Source organism: Cuculus canorus, chromosome 2 (assembly GCF_017976375.1).
Source record: "Cuculus canorus isolate bCucCan1 chromosome 2, bCucCan1.pri, whole genome shotgun sequence".
Lineage (NCBI taxonomy): Eukaryota > Metazoa > Chordata > Aves > Cuculiformes > Cuculidae > Cuculus > Cuculus canorus.
Window position 1 is genome coordinate 64773461 of NC_071402.1, and position 15028 is coordinate 64788488.

General features: G+C 41.1%; 1 protein-coding gene and 1 long non-coding RNA gene across 4 annotated transcripts in view; both read right to left on the bottom strand.

Moving 5' to 3' along the window:
- Positions 1 to 2319, bottom strand: part of LOC128851465 (uncharacterized) — a 4969-nt gene extending 2650 nt beyond the window's left edge. Inside the window, exons 1-2 of the long non-coding RNA XR_008448849.1 lie at positions 2273 to 2319; positions 572 to 684 (exon numbers count right to left, since the gene is read on the bottom strand). This is a non-coding gene — a long non-coding RNA (uncharacterized LOC128851465). The remainder of the gene's footprint in view (positions 1 to 571; positions 685 to 2272) is intronic.
- LOC128851464 (uncharacterized) overlaps positions 1 to 15028 on the bottom strand; it is a 36786-nt gene that overhangs the window by 8683 nt on the left and 13075 nt on the right. The window contains exons 12-16 of one of the 3 annotated variants that reach the window (XM_054060519.1): positions 14837 to 14896; positions 13615 to 13722; positions 11862 to 11958; positions 10655 to 10855; positions 6249 to 7707 (exon numbers count right to left, since the gene is read on the bottom strand). In XM_054060519.1, the coding sequence (XP_053916494.1) occupies positions 7628 to 7707; positions 10655 to 10855; positions 11862 to 11958; positions 13615 to 13722; positions 14837 to 14896 (546 nt within the window). In that variant the 3' untranslated portion in view covers positions 6249 to 7627. Of the gene's footprint in view, positions 1 to 6248; positions 7708 to 8674; positions 8796 to 10654; positions 10856 to 11861; positions 11959 to 13614; positions 13723 to 14836; positions 14897 to 15028 lie in introns of those variants that run through there. The other 2 variants (XM_054060521.1, XM_054060520.1) reach the window with 2 other exon arrangements.

Here is a 15028-nt window from a genome sequence, read left to right on the forward strand (position 1 = left end):
AAAAATACTTTGTGCCTTTTAAGACACACTACTTTGACAGAAATTACACTATGTTGAAAAAAACTCTAAGCATTCAAGTTTTAAAGCCAATATGCCTTTTAAAAGACTCCATATTTGAAATCCATGTACTTAAAATTTTTTGTTCTGCCACCAAAATGTCTGCTTGTTATATTTAAAGAGGCAGCGAAAACAAAATCCCCAAATTGTATCTTGATGGCTGGCTTCTCCTCTTTGATATTTTTACTCTGGCCTAGCAGCACTTTTAGGTGACTAAAACCAGTAAAAGAAGGCTAAACCAAACTAATCCTCAGTTTCAATTTCTTCTGTGTTTCTTCTCCTGTGAAGAATTCCAGGGAGGTTATTCACATGACAATGTTTTTACAATGAACAACCAACCTTTCTCAATTCAAAGCACTGCTACCTTCCTATAAAAGCTTCTCTACACATCTTCAAGGAAGACACAATCCAAAGTTTTCTCTTCCATCATTAAAAACTTAATACTGGATTAGGCGTAGGACTCACATTGTCTCACTTATGAAATTAGAAGCTGTACCATTGATTTGATTCTTACCCTTTGCACGACTCTTTCTTTTTGGGCTTTACTCTTTCTTCTAAAAAATAAGGAAAACGACACATGAAGTAGTGCTTGAAATCAACCAAGTAATTCATCCAAAGCTACAGTTCCTGTTAGGGAAAGCAGATGATGGACAGAAAACATACTTGTAAGTGAAATATATCGATACAATCATCTTCCAAAATCCACTACTGGAATCAATGCAAAACCCGAACTTTAGCTTCTCTTTTTAAGTTTTCATATCTGTTATCTTTCAGATGTAAATGTTGAAGTCCTCTGCGTGAACCTGAAGGTCCGCAAAACAAGGCAGTAAAATTAGGATACGAGCCACGTTTGAGCAACAACATCCAGCTCAAACTAGACAACTACATCTGCTTTGCACATATTAATGTGGAGAGATACAATATCAAATACACTGAGCTACAGAAGTGAAAGTGCTTTTCAGAGACACGCATGGCGACATACACGCACACGCTGACGTGCACAAAGATACGCATGCAGACACACAGAGACATGCGCACAGATGCGCACGTACACACACGCACAGACACACGTGCACTCAGACGCGCACGCACAGACGTGCACACCCAGACGCACACCAAGCACAAAGATGTGCACACAGACACATGTGCACACACACGATCACAGACATGCACACACAGGTGTGTGCAGACATGCACAGACAAGCATGCAGACAATTGCAGACACACGTGAACAAATACAGATGCACGCCCGCAGACACGCGCGCACAGACACATGCACACAGACATGCAAAGACACACATGCAAAGACACACATGCAAAGACACACATGCAAAGGCAGACACACACATGCAGATACAACCGCAGACACGTGAACAAACACAGACATATGCTCACAGACATGCGCTTGCACACAGAAAAATGCACACACATGCCTGAAGACACACATGAACACAAACACACAGGCATGCGCTGCACAAGCGTACTCACACACAAAGACATGTGCACAGACACACATGCACAAACGTGCACACAGACACAACTCCAGACATGTGAACACAGACACAGATGTGCTCGCACACCAACATGTGCCCAAACACACAGACACACGCAGGCAAGCACACACACAGGCACAGAGACACTTGCACATACGCCTGCAGACACGCGTGAACACAGACACACATGCTCGCACACGGCCACGTGCACACCCAGACACAGAAACGTGTGCAGAGACATGCGCACACACGTGCAAAGGCACTCGCGCACAGGCACACGCGCACACAGACACACACAAAACGGGCACACACACACATGCACACACGCACACACAGGCACACGTACACAGAAACACGTGGACACACGTGTCAGATACCACGGAAGTTACAAAGCAAATGCTGTTTTTACTTTTAATCTCAGAAACTGGGCATGGGGAGGTGGAATGGAAGAGAAGCCTAAAAGAAAGAAGCTGCAGCTACTCAACACACAATCCTTTGACAAGAAACAGCCGAAGAACATGCCTGGAAATACATGCAGGAAAATGCTGCTTAACAATTTTGATCTCTTCCCAAGATTCCTGCACACAAATGAATTCACACAACTTCCCTAAGGCAAAAGAGGTATAACCCATCTTTCTAGAAAGCCGTAACGCTACTGAATTTATAAATACATGCATACCGGGCGCGGCGCCGCCTCCCCCCGCGCCCCGCCGGGCACTCACCAACCACGCCTCAGCGCGAGCCCCTACCGCCCCTCGGCGCCGAGCCCGGAAGCGGCCGCCCACGTGAGCGGCCGCCGCCAGCGAGCGCCGCGCCCCCGCCCCCCTTCCCGCGGGGACGGGGCGATGGCGCCACCGCCTGGGGCGGCGGGGAAATGCGGGGGGGAGCAGTCTATAATATATATGCTATTGCATAATAGATACAATTTGTGTTTTATACTACATAATATAGAACTATAAATACTATATATAATATATACATATACCGTTGCATATAGTATATTTATATAGTATGTACATACTATATATAATACTATATAATATACATACTGTACATAATCATATGTAATACTATATAAAAAGATGTAAAATATAAACATTATGTATTATCTTCTATCCCATCCTATACATGATGTTATATATAATATTTAATAAACATAAAATTATCTATTTATATTACATAGTACGTATTGTAATCGATAACATATAGTATCTGTTAATAGTATTAATAAGTATATATAGTGATATACATTTACCAATATATATTCACTATTCATTCTTTCCTGAGTGTTGAAGCAGTGGCAATGGCTGCCCGGAGAAGCGGTGGAGTCTCCTGCCCTGGAGGTGTTAAAAACCATGCAGACGAGGCACTTCGGAATGTGGTTTAGTTGGCACGGTTGTGTTGGACTGATGCTAGGACTGAATCATCTTAGAGGTCTTTTCCAACCTTAACGATCCTTTGATTTTTCTTACGCCAGCGGCCAGACCTCCTGGGCAGAGGGCTGTGCTTTTACATGGGGGATTTCAAGCAGTTTTAAAGTAACCTCCAGCTCTCACTTCACCTCCTCAGACCATACCGGGAGATCTCGCCTTGACGCACCAGCCAGGAGACCGACTCCGTCAAGTCACTGAGGTAATTACACCACACTGCTTTGATTTGAACCATCACGGATGACTGCTAACAGTACAGCAGCACTTTAAGGTGTCATCGGCCCATCACCAAAAGCATTACATCGTTTTAAGGATTGGAATCAGAGATGTCTTGGCTCAGGCTTCTTATTCATAGGAAGAGTAAGTTTTTCCCACACTTGGGAAAGTGTGGCTTGAAAGCTGCCTGGTGGAAAAGGACCTGGGGCTGCTGGTCGGCAGCCAGTTGAACATGAGCCAGCAGGGTGCCCAGGTGGCCAAGAAGGCCAGCAGCATCCTGGCTTGTATCAGAAATGGTGTCGCCAGCAGGAGCAGGGAAGTCCTTCCCCTGTACTCAGCAGTGGTGAGGCCGTACCTCAAACACTGCGTTCAGTTCTGAGCCCCTTGCTGCAAGAAGGACATTAGGGTGCCCGAGAGTGTGCAGAGAAGCGCAGTGAGGCTGACGAAGGGTCTGGAGCGCAGATCTTAGGAGAAGCAGCTCATACTTCTAGTTTTTGTTTAGAGATCACTTCCTCAAAGCTCTCAGCTGTCCAGCCAAACACTGAAAACTAAGATAAAAAGAAAAAAAGACTAAAAGAAAAATGGAGTGTCTTGCTTTAGTTTTTCTTGCTGTTGATTTCATTTCAATTCTGTTAATTCGCCAGCCACCCCAGATGTCTGCCTTGCTGTTACTGTGAGAAATGTTCCGGCCTGGTTCCAGCTGGGACAGAGTTAATTTCTCCTTCGTAGCTGGTATAGCACTGCATTTTGGATTTAGAATAACGTCGATAATGTACTGATGTTTGAGTTGTTGCTGAGCCGTGTTTGTACGGTCAAGGACTTTTTCAGCTTTTCTCCACCTCTGCCAGCACAAAGGTGCACGGGAAGCTGGGAGTGAGTATAGCCGGGACAGCTGACCTAAGCTTAGTTGCAGAGTGGGATTAAACCACAACACAGTCCAAACATATGTAACTGTATACAGTCAGCAACATCATTTAAGCATCATTAGGAAAGAGAACGCCCTTTTGCCTTACTTCACGATTCTGGCGCAAGTGAAACATTATCCTTAGAAACTGTTTCAGAAGAGACAGAGTTTTCCATTAGTATAAGAATATACCGAGCTATCACAAACCATAGGCAGGTGCAAGAACAAAATAACATCATTCTTCTGCAGTCTCGCCACAAAAAAAAAGAAGTTTTAAGAGGAAAATAACTGTACAATGGAATACACTGCATTAGATTGTGTTATCAGAAAACACTTCCAGAAGCAGGGACTTGGTGATTCTTGTGCAGTTTGGTTTTCTCAGCTGTCTTCAAGATGTACAGCAGCACCCTGAAGCATCCCCTTCAAACTGTTTTATATCCGTGCGCTATAGATTCAGACGTCTTTCTGCTTTCAGTGTGCTCCTCCCACACCCAAGGGAAAAATAAAACCCACTGAAATCCAAATAATTTCAATTTAATTTTATTTCCACTAGGAAGTATTCCACAGCAAGAGAAAAAATAAAGGTGTTCCAGATGTGCCCATTTACAACAGCTGAGTACAACACCTAATGGGAACAAGCCCCTTTGCTACCCCTAAGGTGCAAGCTCGAATGGATCTGGAGATTTTAAGAGATTCTGCACATTTAGCCTTCAGCCTCTTCAACAGTGCCACCGTCAGGAAAGAAGCTGGTGTCGTTTACATTAATAAAACAAGGGAACTCAAAACCTTACGTGACAAGGGAAGAAAAATTCGCCAGCTATGTGTCAACTTCACGTTGACCAAGCCTTACAAGGTTTTCAGAAAAAAATATCCACAGCTATTAGTGTATCATTATATGGATGATATACTAGCGGTGGGGGAAGATAATTTGGAGAGGTATAAACAGGAATTATGTGACATGTTGCAAAAATATTAATTGCAAATGGCACCAGAAAAGGTGCAGAGTGTTGCACTGTGGATGTATTTGGGATGGAAAATATTAGAACATACTATCAGACCGCAAAAGTTATCACTTTGAGTGGACATTCGAACACGTAATGATGTGCAGAAGTTGTTAGGAAATATTAACTAGGAGAGAAATTTGCTAGGAATTGATCATCTGACCTTACAACCTTTGTTTGAATTGTTGAAAGGGGACACTGATCTGACAGCCCCGAGATGTCTAACAAAGGAGGCAGAAGAAGCCCCTAAGACAGTTGAAACAGCAATTAACAACAGGCAAGCACATCGTGTGGTGTACGGATGTTCGCTGGATTTTTTGATCATTAATAAGAACTTTCAGCCAGTGGGATTGATAATGCAATGGGTGAAGCATGAAGCAGAAAAGTTAAAAATCGTAGAATAGCAGGTTTTGTCTAATCAGCCGTAAAAAACTATTGTAACAAGAGTAGAAATGTTTGCACAGTTAATAAAGAAAGGCCGAGATCGAATAGTGGATTCAAGAAATCATATCAAGAGGTGGAATAATTTTGTTAATGGTTTTTACAACGTTAATGATAGTTCTTTGTATTATGCAACATTTATGGAGGCAGTCAGAAGGAGCTTTTAACGCTATAGCCGTAGTCAAAAAACAAAAAGGGGGACTCGTGGGGCGTTCTTCCCTCAGTGCCGGCTCATGGAGCATGCGGCTCCCCGGCTCCCGCAGCCAAGCGGCCACCCCCGCCCTGCTCTGGGCACCGCCGCGCTGCTCCATGGGTAGTGCACAGAGAATTGGCCACGCCGAAGACCGCCTTTGAGCAACCTTGAAGAAGCGGAAAACACAGGAACATTGCCGGGAAAGCACCTACGGAAAGTCCTGTCAACAGAAGACCAAAAGAGACAGTCACAGCCTTCTGATGCTCAAAGGAGGAATTGGGACTGCGCATGAACAGCGAGGGATTAGTTACCCGTCGACCAGTTATTTTGAAGTTTGAGCGCGGGGACCGTTGTTAGTAACCAATCAGATAACGCCACGGTTTTGGAAATTTAGCAGAGTTGTATAAAAGCAGCCTGCTTTTGAAACAAAGGGTCTTCTGTTAATACAATTTCAGGAGTCTGTGTCTCAGTCCCCTCAACCCAAGGGAAAAATAAAACCCACTCGAATCCAAGTAATTTCAATTTAACTTTATTTCCACTTGGAGGTATTCCACAGCAAGAGAAAAAAGAAGGTGTTCTAGACGTGCCCATTTACAACAGCTGAATATTCTGATTCTATTATTTTAACTAATAGAATATTCTGCCCTTTGGAAACATAGATATTTCCATTTTCCGCGTTACAGAAACAGAACCGCTGATGTTTATGTTGATCAATTTCATCTTCATTAAACAGGCATTAACACTGTCCCTAACGTAGAGCAAATGAGCCATAAGAGCTCTGCGCTTCCAGCTCTGCTTCTGACAGGAACGAGATAGTTAGAGGCGTTCTAGAAATTCTTCACGATTTCTTTAAAGCAGCATTTTGGTGTTTTAGTTTCTTCAATCATCACTGAAGTATTTTAATTCCTGCATCTGTTTACAGGACAAAACTAACCAATTTCCTTGTTGCTTTCTTTGGTATCTTACTTTTATGGCATCTTCGATTCCACAATATGGAGATGTGAAACCAGCAGGATGAGGAGTCTCAATTCCATCCAGATCTCCAAAAAATGTAAGTTAACATTAAAAGGTTCATTTACCATCTGGCCCCAGCATGTCTATGTTATACCAGCATTTGGCGGCAAAGCTGAGAGGCTTTAATTAGAACCACGGAATGCTACCCAACATCACAAGCAGGAAGCAAATTTCAATTACCCAACTTAATATTTAATCTTCCGCCCCCCCCAGACACACTAAATTGTAACCATCCAAAACATTTTTCATCATCCTACAAAAGTAGTACTCGTTAATACACTGACCTTTCCATTCAGTCAAAACCACCACTATTTTAGTTGGGAAAAAGTTCACGGTAAAAGAGTCTGAATTGAAGGACAGGATAAGCCAGCTTTCATGTCATTCTTAGACCGGCGGGGTAAGAGAAGACAAAAGATACTTTCGTTATCACACCAGTGCCTCTTATCACAGTCTGGCTGGATCTCTGGGGATGCATCCCTGAATTTGCAAGCATGGCCAACCTCTGCTGACTTTGCTAAAGCTTCCAATTATAATATCTAGGCTCCTGAGATTGGCTATAATCCAGGAACTTCTCAACTTACAACCAGACTGACAGCATTTAATGCTGGTATTTAAAGATGTTTAGAAAAACAAGTTACCTCTTTTAAAGGAAGTCTTAAGATGGAAAGAACAAATATGAGCATTACAAACTTTCTACAAATACAGACATTACAGCTATAGAAATAAATACCAAGAATCCCCAAATAAGTTATTAATTTCACTAACACTCCAAAATTTTGTAGATAGCGAAATCAGCTACAAAGTTCATATTAAGTAAAATAACAATCTCAAACTTAGAGAAAGTAAACATTGCTGTATTCTCTCTATTAACTACCATATCACTGTGTGCCGCCTTTGCTTGGTCTTCTCAGAGTTCCACTTTCAGTCAGGATCCTTATAACGTTTGGTATATCAATTCCTTAGTTGAAGGCAAACAAACAAAACCAGAAAATAAATGGTTCGATGATGAAATACATTAGAAAGCACAAGTGGTACTGAAACATTTAGGTGCTGAGATGAGTTTGTATCTTTTCTTATTAAATTATAGCATCATAGAATGGTTTGCGTTGGACGGGCCCTTAAAGATCATCCAGTCCCAACCCCCCTGCCACTAGCAGTGACAGCTCCCATTGGATCAGGTCACTCAAAGCCTCATCCAATCCGGCCTTGAACACCCCCACAGATGGAGCATCCACATCTTCCCTGGGCAACCTGTGCCACTGCATCACCAAGTAAAGACTCTAGCTTGCCCCTCTATTCTTGTCTCAACTTTCAAAGATCTGATAATGAGGAAAGCACGACCAGAAGCGCTTGATTTCACCACTGTAACGACAAGTCAAAGTTTCCTCTTCTGCACACAAGCCAGAAGGCCATGTTGCTTTGCTGAAATTAATGCCCCTGACTTTAGTAGGGGGAGAGGAGTAGAAGCAACACACAGACAGCTTAAGTGGTGGTAATAACCATTCAGTGGCCATAAACAAATGCTAAGGGAAGAGTGAGTGCAAGGCAAATGTGCCTGACGATTGGTAGGGTGTGGGAATATTCTCTTCCCCCAACCGCAGATCACCTTCAGCTCAGGGAACTTTCCAAGTCTGATATGGCAGTAGCCCTCAATGGGTTCCACACTTCCAAACACTTGTCCAGTCTGGCCCAGACAGTGAGGACAAAAAGACACGTAACGTTCACATATCCACAGCATGCTTTTGCAAGGAGTTCCATAGATCTTCCACCTACTGCATGAAGAACCACTTCTTTCTGTCCATTTTGAAGTTTAATTCCCTCACTACTCCAAGTTTATGGATCAAAAGTGATTGGAAGCGATAGAATCCTGTCATCTCCATCCACTTGTGATTTTACGAATCTGTAAATCTTGTGATTTTTACGAATCTCTCAGACATCTCTTTTCCAGGCCAAGAAGAGTCCTAGCTTTCTGTTGCTTCTTATATGCAAGATATTCTCATATTTTGTTGCCTTGTCTAAACCTTTTGCAGCAATTAAGCCCTTTATCTGAAATGAGGGAAACAGATACTTATCCCTTTATCCGTGTAATTGGTGTCTTTTGTTTTCCTACAGCCACTTGGTTTCCTTAAAAGCCTCTGATTAGAGTATCTATCAAAAGCTTCTCAGAATTCCAAACAGACTACAGGAACTGGATCACTTTCACCTGACTCCTTTGCTGACCCCTTTCAAACTATTCCAGAAAAGTCTGCAAGGAAGGATTTCTCATCACAAAAGCTCTATTCATTACTCCCCCAACCACTCCTAAGCAGATCATATTTTTCCAGGCATCCACCAATCCCTGCATGTTTTTTCTAAGCTGTTTCTATTCAACTGTCTGAGAGAAGCTGGCAGTTTCAAGGACCACTTGGATCCCTGTACTGGTTTTGGACAGGATGGAGTTAACTTTCTTCATAGCAGCCTGTATGGTGCTGTGTTTTGGATCTGCAGCCAAAACAGCAATGATAACACACCTGTCTTTTGGCTATTGCTGAAGGGCGCTCGCACAGCATCAGGGCTTTCCCTCTTTCCCACTCTACATTCCCACAGTGAGTAGGATGGGGATGGGAAACAGACTGGTGGGGACACAGCTGGGACAAACTGGCCCAAAGAACATTCCATACATCCTGTTCAGTGATAAAAACTGGGGACGCAAAGGGGTGGGGTCGGCCCACAAAATGGCTGTTGCTCACGAATGGCTAGGCAAGCATCAGTCTGCTCCTGGGAAGTGCTGAGCAATTGTCTTCGCATCATTTGTCCCCCCGCCCCTTCCCTTCACTTTAATTAAACCGACTTTATCATGGCCCACGAGTTTTGTCACTTTTGTTCCTCCTGTTCTCTTCCCAGTCCAGCTGCTGGGGGTGGGGGACAGTGAGCAAGCAGTCGTGAGCAACGTACAACAAAAAAAGCTTTCAAAAAAAAAAAATACACATAGAAGAGAAACACATGGGCCACCCAAAAATTTTCAGGTTCCAAAGGAAGCTTTACGGGAGAAATCACTGCTATCAATAAACGTAACCACTTTGTCCCAGAGGTCCCTAGGAACAGGTAGTACTCACCAAAGGGTTAAAGCCATGAAAATAATAAATTGTTTTGTCATCAATTTGTTCTGGAATTCCATTCCACAGATACTCTGCTGAGTTGTGCACATGTACAGGCCCACAGAGAGGTTCTGGCATGCACTTGTGGTCTCTCCAGTTTCTTCTCAAGTAAGCACTCAGGCAAAGAACACCTTAAGCTCCTCTTTACAATGCACTTCAGGCATTCTTTTTTTTTTTACCCTGATCATCTTAAACACACTCTGAGAAGCTTAGAAATGTACACTGGAAGCTTCTGAAGAAAGGGCAGCATTTGACTGGAGATGTGGGAAGGCTTAGTAGCTGCCACAGAAACCGTGAGCAAAAGAAAAACGGCTACTTGTCTCGAATTCATTATTATTTCTGTGTTACTGTGCAAGTACCGTTCCTTCAGGAATCAAGAAGTAAAAATGTCTTTGCTGCTGGCATTCCTCTAACCAGTGTCTCACCAGGGTTTCCCTGACACAAATTACTGCTTTTTTCTAATAACAATGCTTGATTTTAGTTTATCGTCTCTCACCATGGAAATGTTACTATGCACAAATGAGAAAAGAATTCAAGAAGAAATTCAGCAGTTATCAGCACCTCCATGGGAAGGCAGCCATTTTGAATTACCATTCCTAAACCGGATCCTGCAAAAGGTAAAGCGGAGGAAGAAAAGTTTCTTCACCTCTCCTTAATACCTCAAAGTTCTTTGACCCATGTAATCTGTAATATTTCAAGAGCTCACAAAATTATGTTACGTATGGTTTTATGTGTGTCTGTGTGTGTATACACGCATACATGAATTACCTCGGAAAGCTGGGTTTGCTGCTGCTGTTTTGTGTAGAGTAGCAGTAACTTCCTCAACATTCATATTTCTGACACTGTTCAAAAATTCAGTAGTGATGTTATTCTCATACGCTGTTTCCAAAGAACCAGTTGAAAAGTTCTGGCATTCATTATCTCCATTTACTGTCAAGTACTGCATAGCTGATCGGCTGCTTGAATAACCTTAAAGAGGAGAAATATTGTTTGTCAGTAAGAGAAGAGTCTCAAGTCCCTTCCTTACTTATTTCTCTAAACAAGGTGTTTCAAAACAAGCGTTCCCAAGCTGGCACAACGGTGCTGCTGGTAAGGTTCACATCTGACTTTGCTACACTTTCATATAACTGAGAGTCAGGAATGCTTTCCATTTACAGAAAATCCTGGAGAAACAAGATGGGGAGGTAGGTGAAAGCTACTTCAGTTATGCTAACAAAAAGGAACCAGACCTTCCAAGTCTCATATATTGGGAAGTCATTGCAAAGTTTGTTTTTAGCATTGCATAAATTGAGGTTTTCAGGACCTAAGCTTCCTAGAAAAAAAATAAAATTGACACCGCACAGAAAAAAATAATCATTCAAAACAGCTTCACCAGTATTCTGGGTATTTCGCCTCTCCAAGCACATGGTTGTACTTTCTGTTCTTGAGAGAAATAACCATTTGTTTATATCAAGAAGAAAATTGCCTCAAATAAACCAAAGATTATTTGAAAAAATAAATGAGAAGTATTGAGGCCAAGTAGTTGCAATATTTGGGTATTAAACAGAATTATCAATAATACACAGCGTAATTTGTTTCCACTAACATTTTGATTGGACTAAGTCTGCACTAAGCTTCTTCTCCACCAGGAAGGGAAAGAAAGAGGAGGGAAAGAAAAAAGCCAGGGTTAAACTTTGAAAGCCTCTGTAGAAACAGTTGCCTCTGGGCAGAGGAAAGTCAGAGTCGATACTAATTCAATTTGTCCCTAAATCCAAGAGTTAAGTAGGATAAAGCTTTTTGAACAGTCTGCACTTGTAACATTTGTAGAGGATGGAAAAAAACCCACAAAACTATTAATTTATGCAACTTGACCTCAGCTTTTTATTCTGCTCCTAAGCTTTGCTTTCAGAGAAGCAGGAAGAAAAGGCTTACTAAAATTTATGCAAGGTTCAGCTTTAAGATTAAAGCATGTTCAAGACTGCAAAGCTAACATTACCAGTATCCGAGTCACTAACATCTGCTGCAGTCAGGTCAGACTCTTCTGGGGAACATTCCAATGCTGCTTCTCCGTTATATTCAGTATCTAAGAGGTCCTAGGAGTTTGAACAAAAAAATCGTGTTCAGAATTTCATTAAGACAACCTCTCGAAATGATGAACTACTATGTTTTTAATGATCACAAACCAAATAAAAGAGCGGTATTTCTGCTACCAAATCTGAAAAAACAAGTTTTTCTCTGAAAATCACGCAGCTGCTAATGGACTTCTAGATATGCATACACTGCTCACTGTACCTCTCTGCATCTGAAAAAGCACTGCATTAGGCCAAGAAGTGATACTTTCAAAGCCTAATTCTCAACCTCTCAGGTCTACAAAGGAAGCATTTTATATGCAGAATAAAAGATTGAATTGAAAGATTACCAGTTGCATGACCACAGGTGAGAATACTAAAAAACCCTAATGTGGGAAAATATTTTTCTACAACTAGCAGGTTACAAGTTCCTTCAGTTTGAACTTGATTATTTTGTAACATGTCAGATTTTGCCCTCTTTCCATATGAATAAAACAACAAAATCCTATATGGAAAACCCAGAAGGAATAAGGTGAAAGCAAGCTTAACAATGAATTAAAATGCAGTAAACATGTAATGAAAACTACCGGCATCAAATTTATGATAGAGAAGTACTGCCTTTGGGCCATAGAGGGAAGACGGGACATGGGAAACGAAGACAATCCAGGACTCCAAAATCAATTTTAAAAAAAGCTTTTGAAGACCGTAAAAATAGAAAAAAATAAAAACAAGACCTTTTTTCTTGAAGTACGATCTCTGATTCACTCCAGCCTGTTGGCTGGTCCTTACCCTCATTTAGCATTTTCCACTTAAGCTCCCTCTTTAAATAAAAAAGCAGTTAAGTGGTTGCAGTAGCAGGAGTGGCTGTTGTGGTGAATGAGGAGTCGTTCAACACTGACAGTTCAGCAAGAAACACCGGGAGGGATAAGGAATAATGTTTCCTATGGCAAAGATGTTGAACGGATCACCAAGAAGAGGGAAGCGCCTATCATCCCTGTTGACAATACAGGAATGAAAAGTCATTCCAAGTGTGGAAACTGTGGAGATTATGGTATAATAGAATGTAAACTGGAGGTGTAGGGAACGAATGTGGCAACTACGGCAGCCCCAAAGAAGTACTCAAAACTATGTCTATGTAAAGACAAGTCGATCAAATGTAACAGCAGAGAAGGGAAAATCTGGGTTTCTAATAGTGGAGAAAGACACCTCTAAGGAAACAGCCCAAGGAGTAGGACCAAAAGTCGTTTAAGAAAGAAACCGATGTTGATAATGTTTCCTTACACGGTGAATGAAGTGAAGACTGGGAACGGAAATGGGATACAGAACAAAGAATGTCATGGAGGTGAACAGAGATGAGAAAAGCTCAAGTTGAAATTCAAAAGGGACAAAAAACAGCAGAAAAACTTAAGTGTAAGAAAAAGCATAGGAAAGAAGAGACGAAATGATTTTTACTTTCTATTAAAAAGAAAGCATGTTTGAACAGAAAGTATTAAGAGTGTTCGACAGAAAAGCTTTACGTTTATCCTATACTCACTACAAAAATCTAAGTACTCAATGGGCAAAACTTACAATACAGTCTCCACAGCAATTTTGTTTAATTAAACCACCTGTAACAAAAAAACGCATATTTGCAAGAATCTCTAGATTTGTAGAACAAAACTAAAGCATAATCCACATTACTTTGTTTGATGCAGCCCGCTGACGATATTCCACCAGTGCTTCTGTAAGAGCTTGTGTAACTTCCAGGATAAATGAAGCATCGCCTTCATTCAGTATCTCAAAACTTTGCTAGGAAAAACAAAAGAATGCACACTATAAAATTTTCCCTTTAAAAGCTTAATAGTATCAGCAGGTATAAAGAAAGCCCAGAGGAACCTCATTCTTTATGTCTACCCCGTCAGATATGACAGAACTTACAAAGCAAATGCAGTTTTTACTTTTAATCCCAGAAACTGGGAATGGGGAGTCGGAATGGAAGAGAAGCCTAAAAGAAGGAAGCTGCAGCTACTCAACACACAATCCTTTGACAAGAAACAACCGAAGAACATGCCTGGAAATACATGCAGGAAAATGCTGCTTCTTAACAATTTTGATCTCTTCCCAAGATTCCTGCACACAAATGAAGGCACACAACTTCCCTAAGGCAAAAGAGGTATAACCCATCTTTCTAGAAAGCCGTAACACTATTGAATTTATAAATACGTGCTGCCTTGCCTTATCCTAACTGTCCCAAAAACCCTCAGGAAAAAGCAGTGCTTGAAACTCTCAAGCTCTAGGAGGGCAGCAAGTTCTAGCACTAACAGCCCTCACAGAGCACACTACGTGCATCGTCTTCCTGTCCAAGTTAATAAAGGTCTGCTGAAAATACTTCCACTGTGCACAATTAACAGAACTGCAGGTCTGTTTATGAATTCTGTTTGTTTGCGTTAAGTAGACAACTTGTATTTTATTTTTTGAAAATTGTTTCTTTCCTTTATGCATATCTTGGATTGCTTTTTCATTCTGTTTCCTTCCATTACTGAATGACAGCTTTCCAAATTCCTCATTTGAAAATGATACAACAATTATAAAAGAAAGGAAAAAAATATATTAAAAAAGCTCATTTTACTTAAGGAGTGGTGTTAAAATTATAGTTGAGAAAAACAGATTAATTTTCAATGGGAGTGATTCCTCAGACTGTAAACTACTACCTTGTCCAACAACTTTAGAATCAACAGTTAAATTATAAATTCTGCGATATTTAATTTATTCTGAACGTTATCTTCTGACACAATATGTTGTTAGATTAGCAGACTGTCAATATTTTCGCTTTCATGTTACTTGCTATATTTTAAGCTTAGTAATTCTGTGATTTTTTTTTTTTTTTTAAAAATTACATTGCAAGGTAAGATTTAACACTCACCAAATAACCCAACAGTTCTTCTTTACTAGTGAAATCTTCAGGATTCGCTGTAAATTCTTGCTGTTTAAGATGAAAAAAAAAAAAGCCAGAGATCCATTATGTGCACTAACTATAACTAGAATTAAATAGTAATTATTGTGCTTATTGTAGGTTCTTCCTCTAATTAAATTGTAGGTGCTTGTATGAAACATG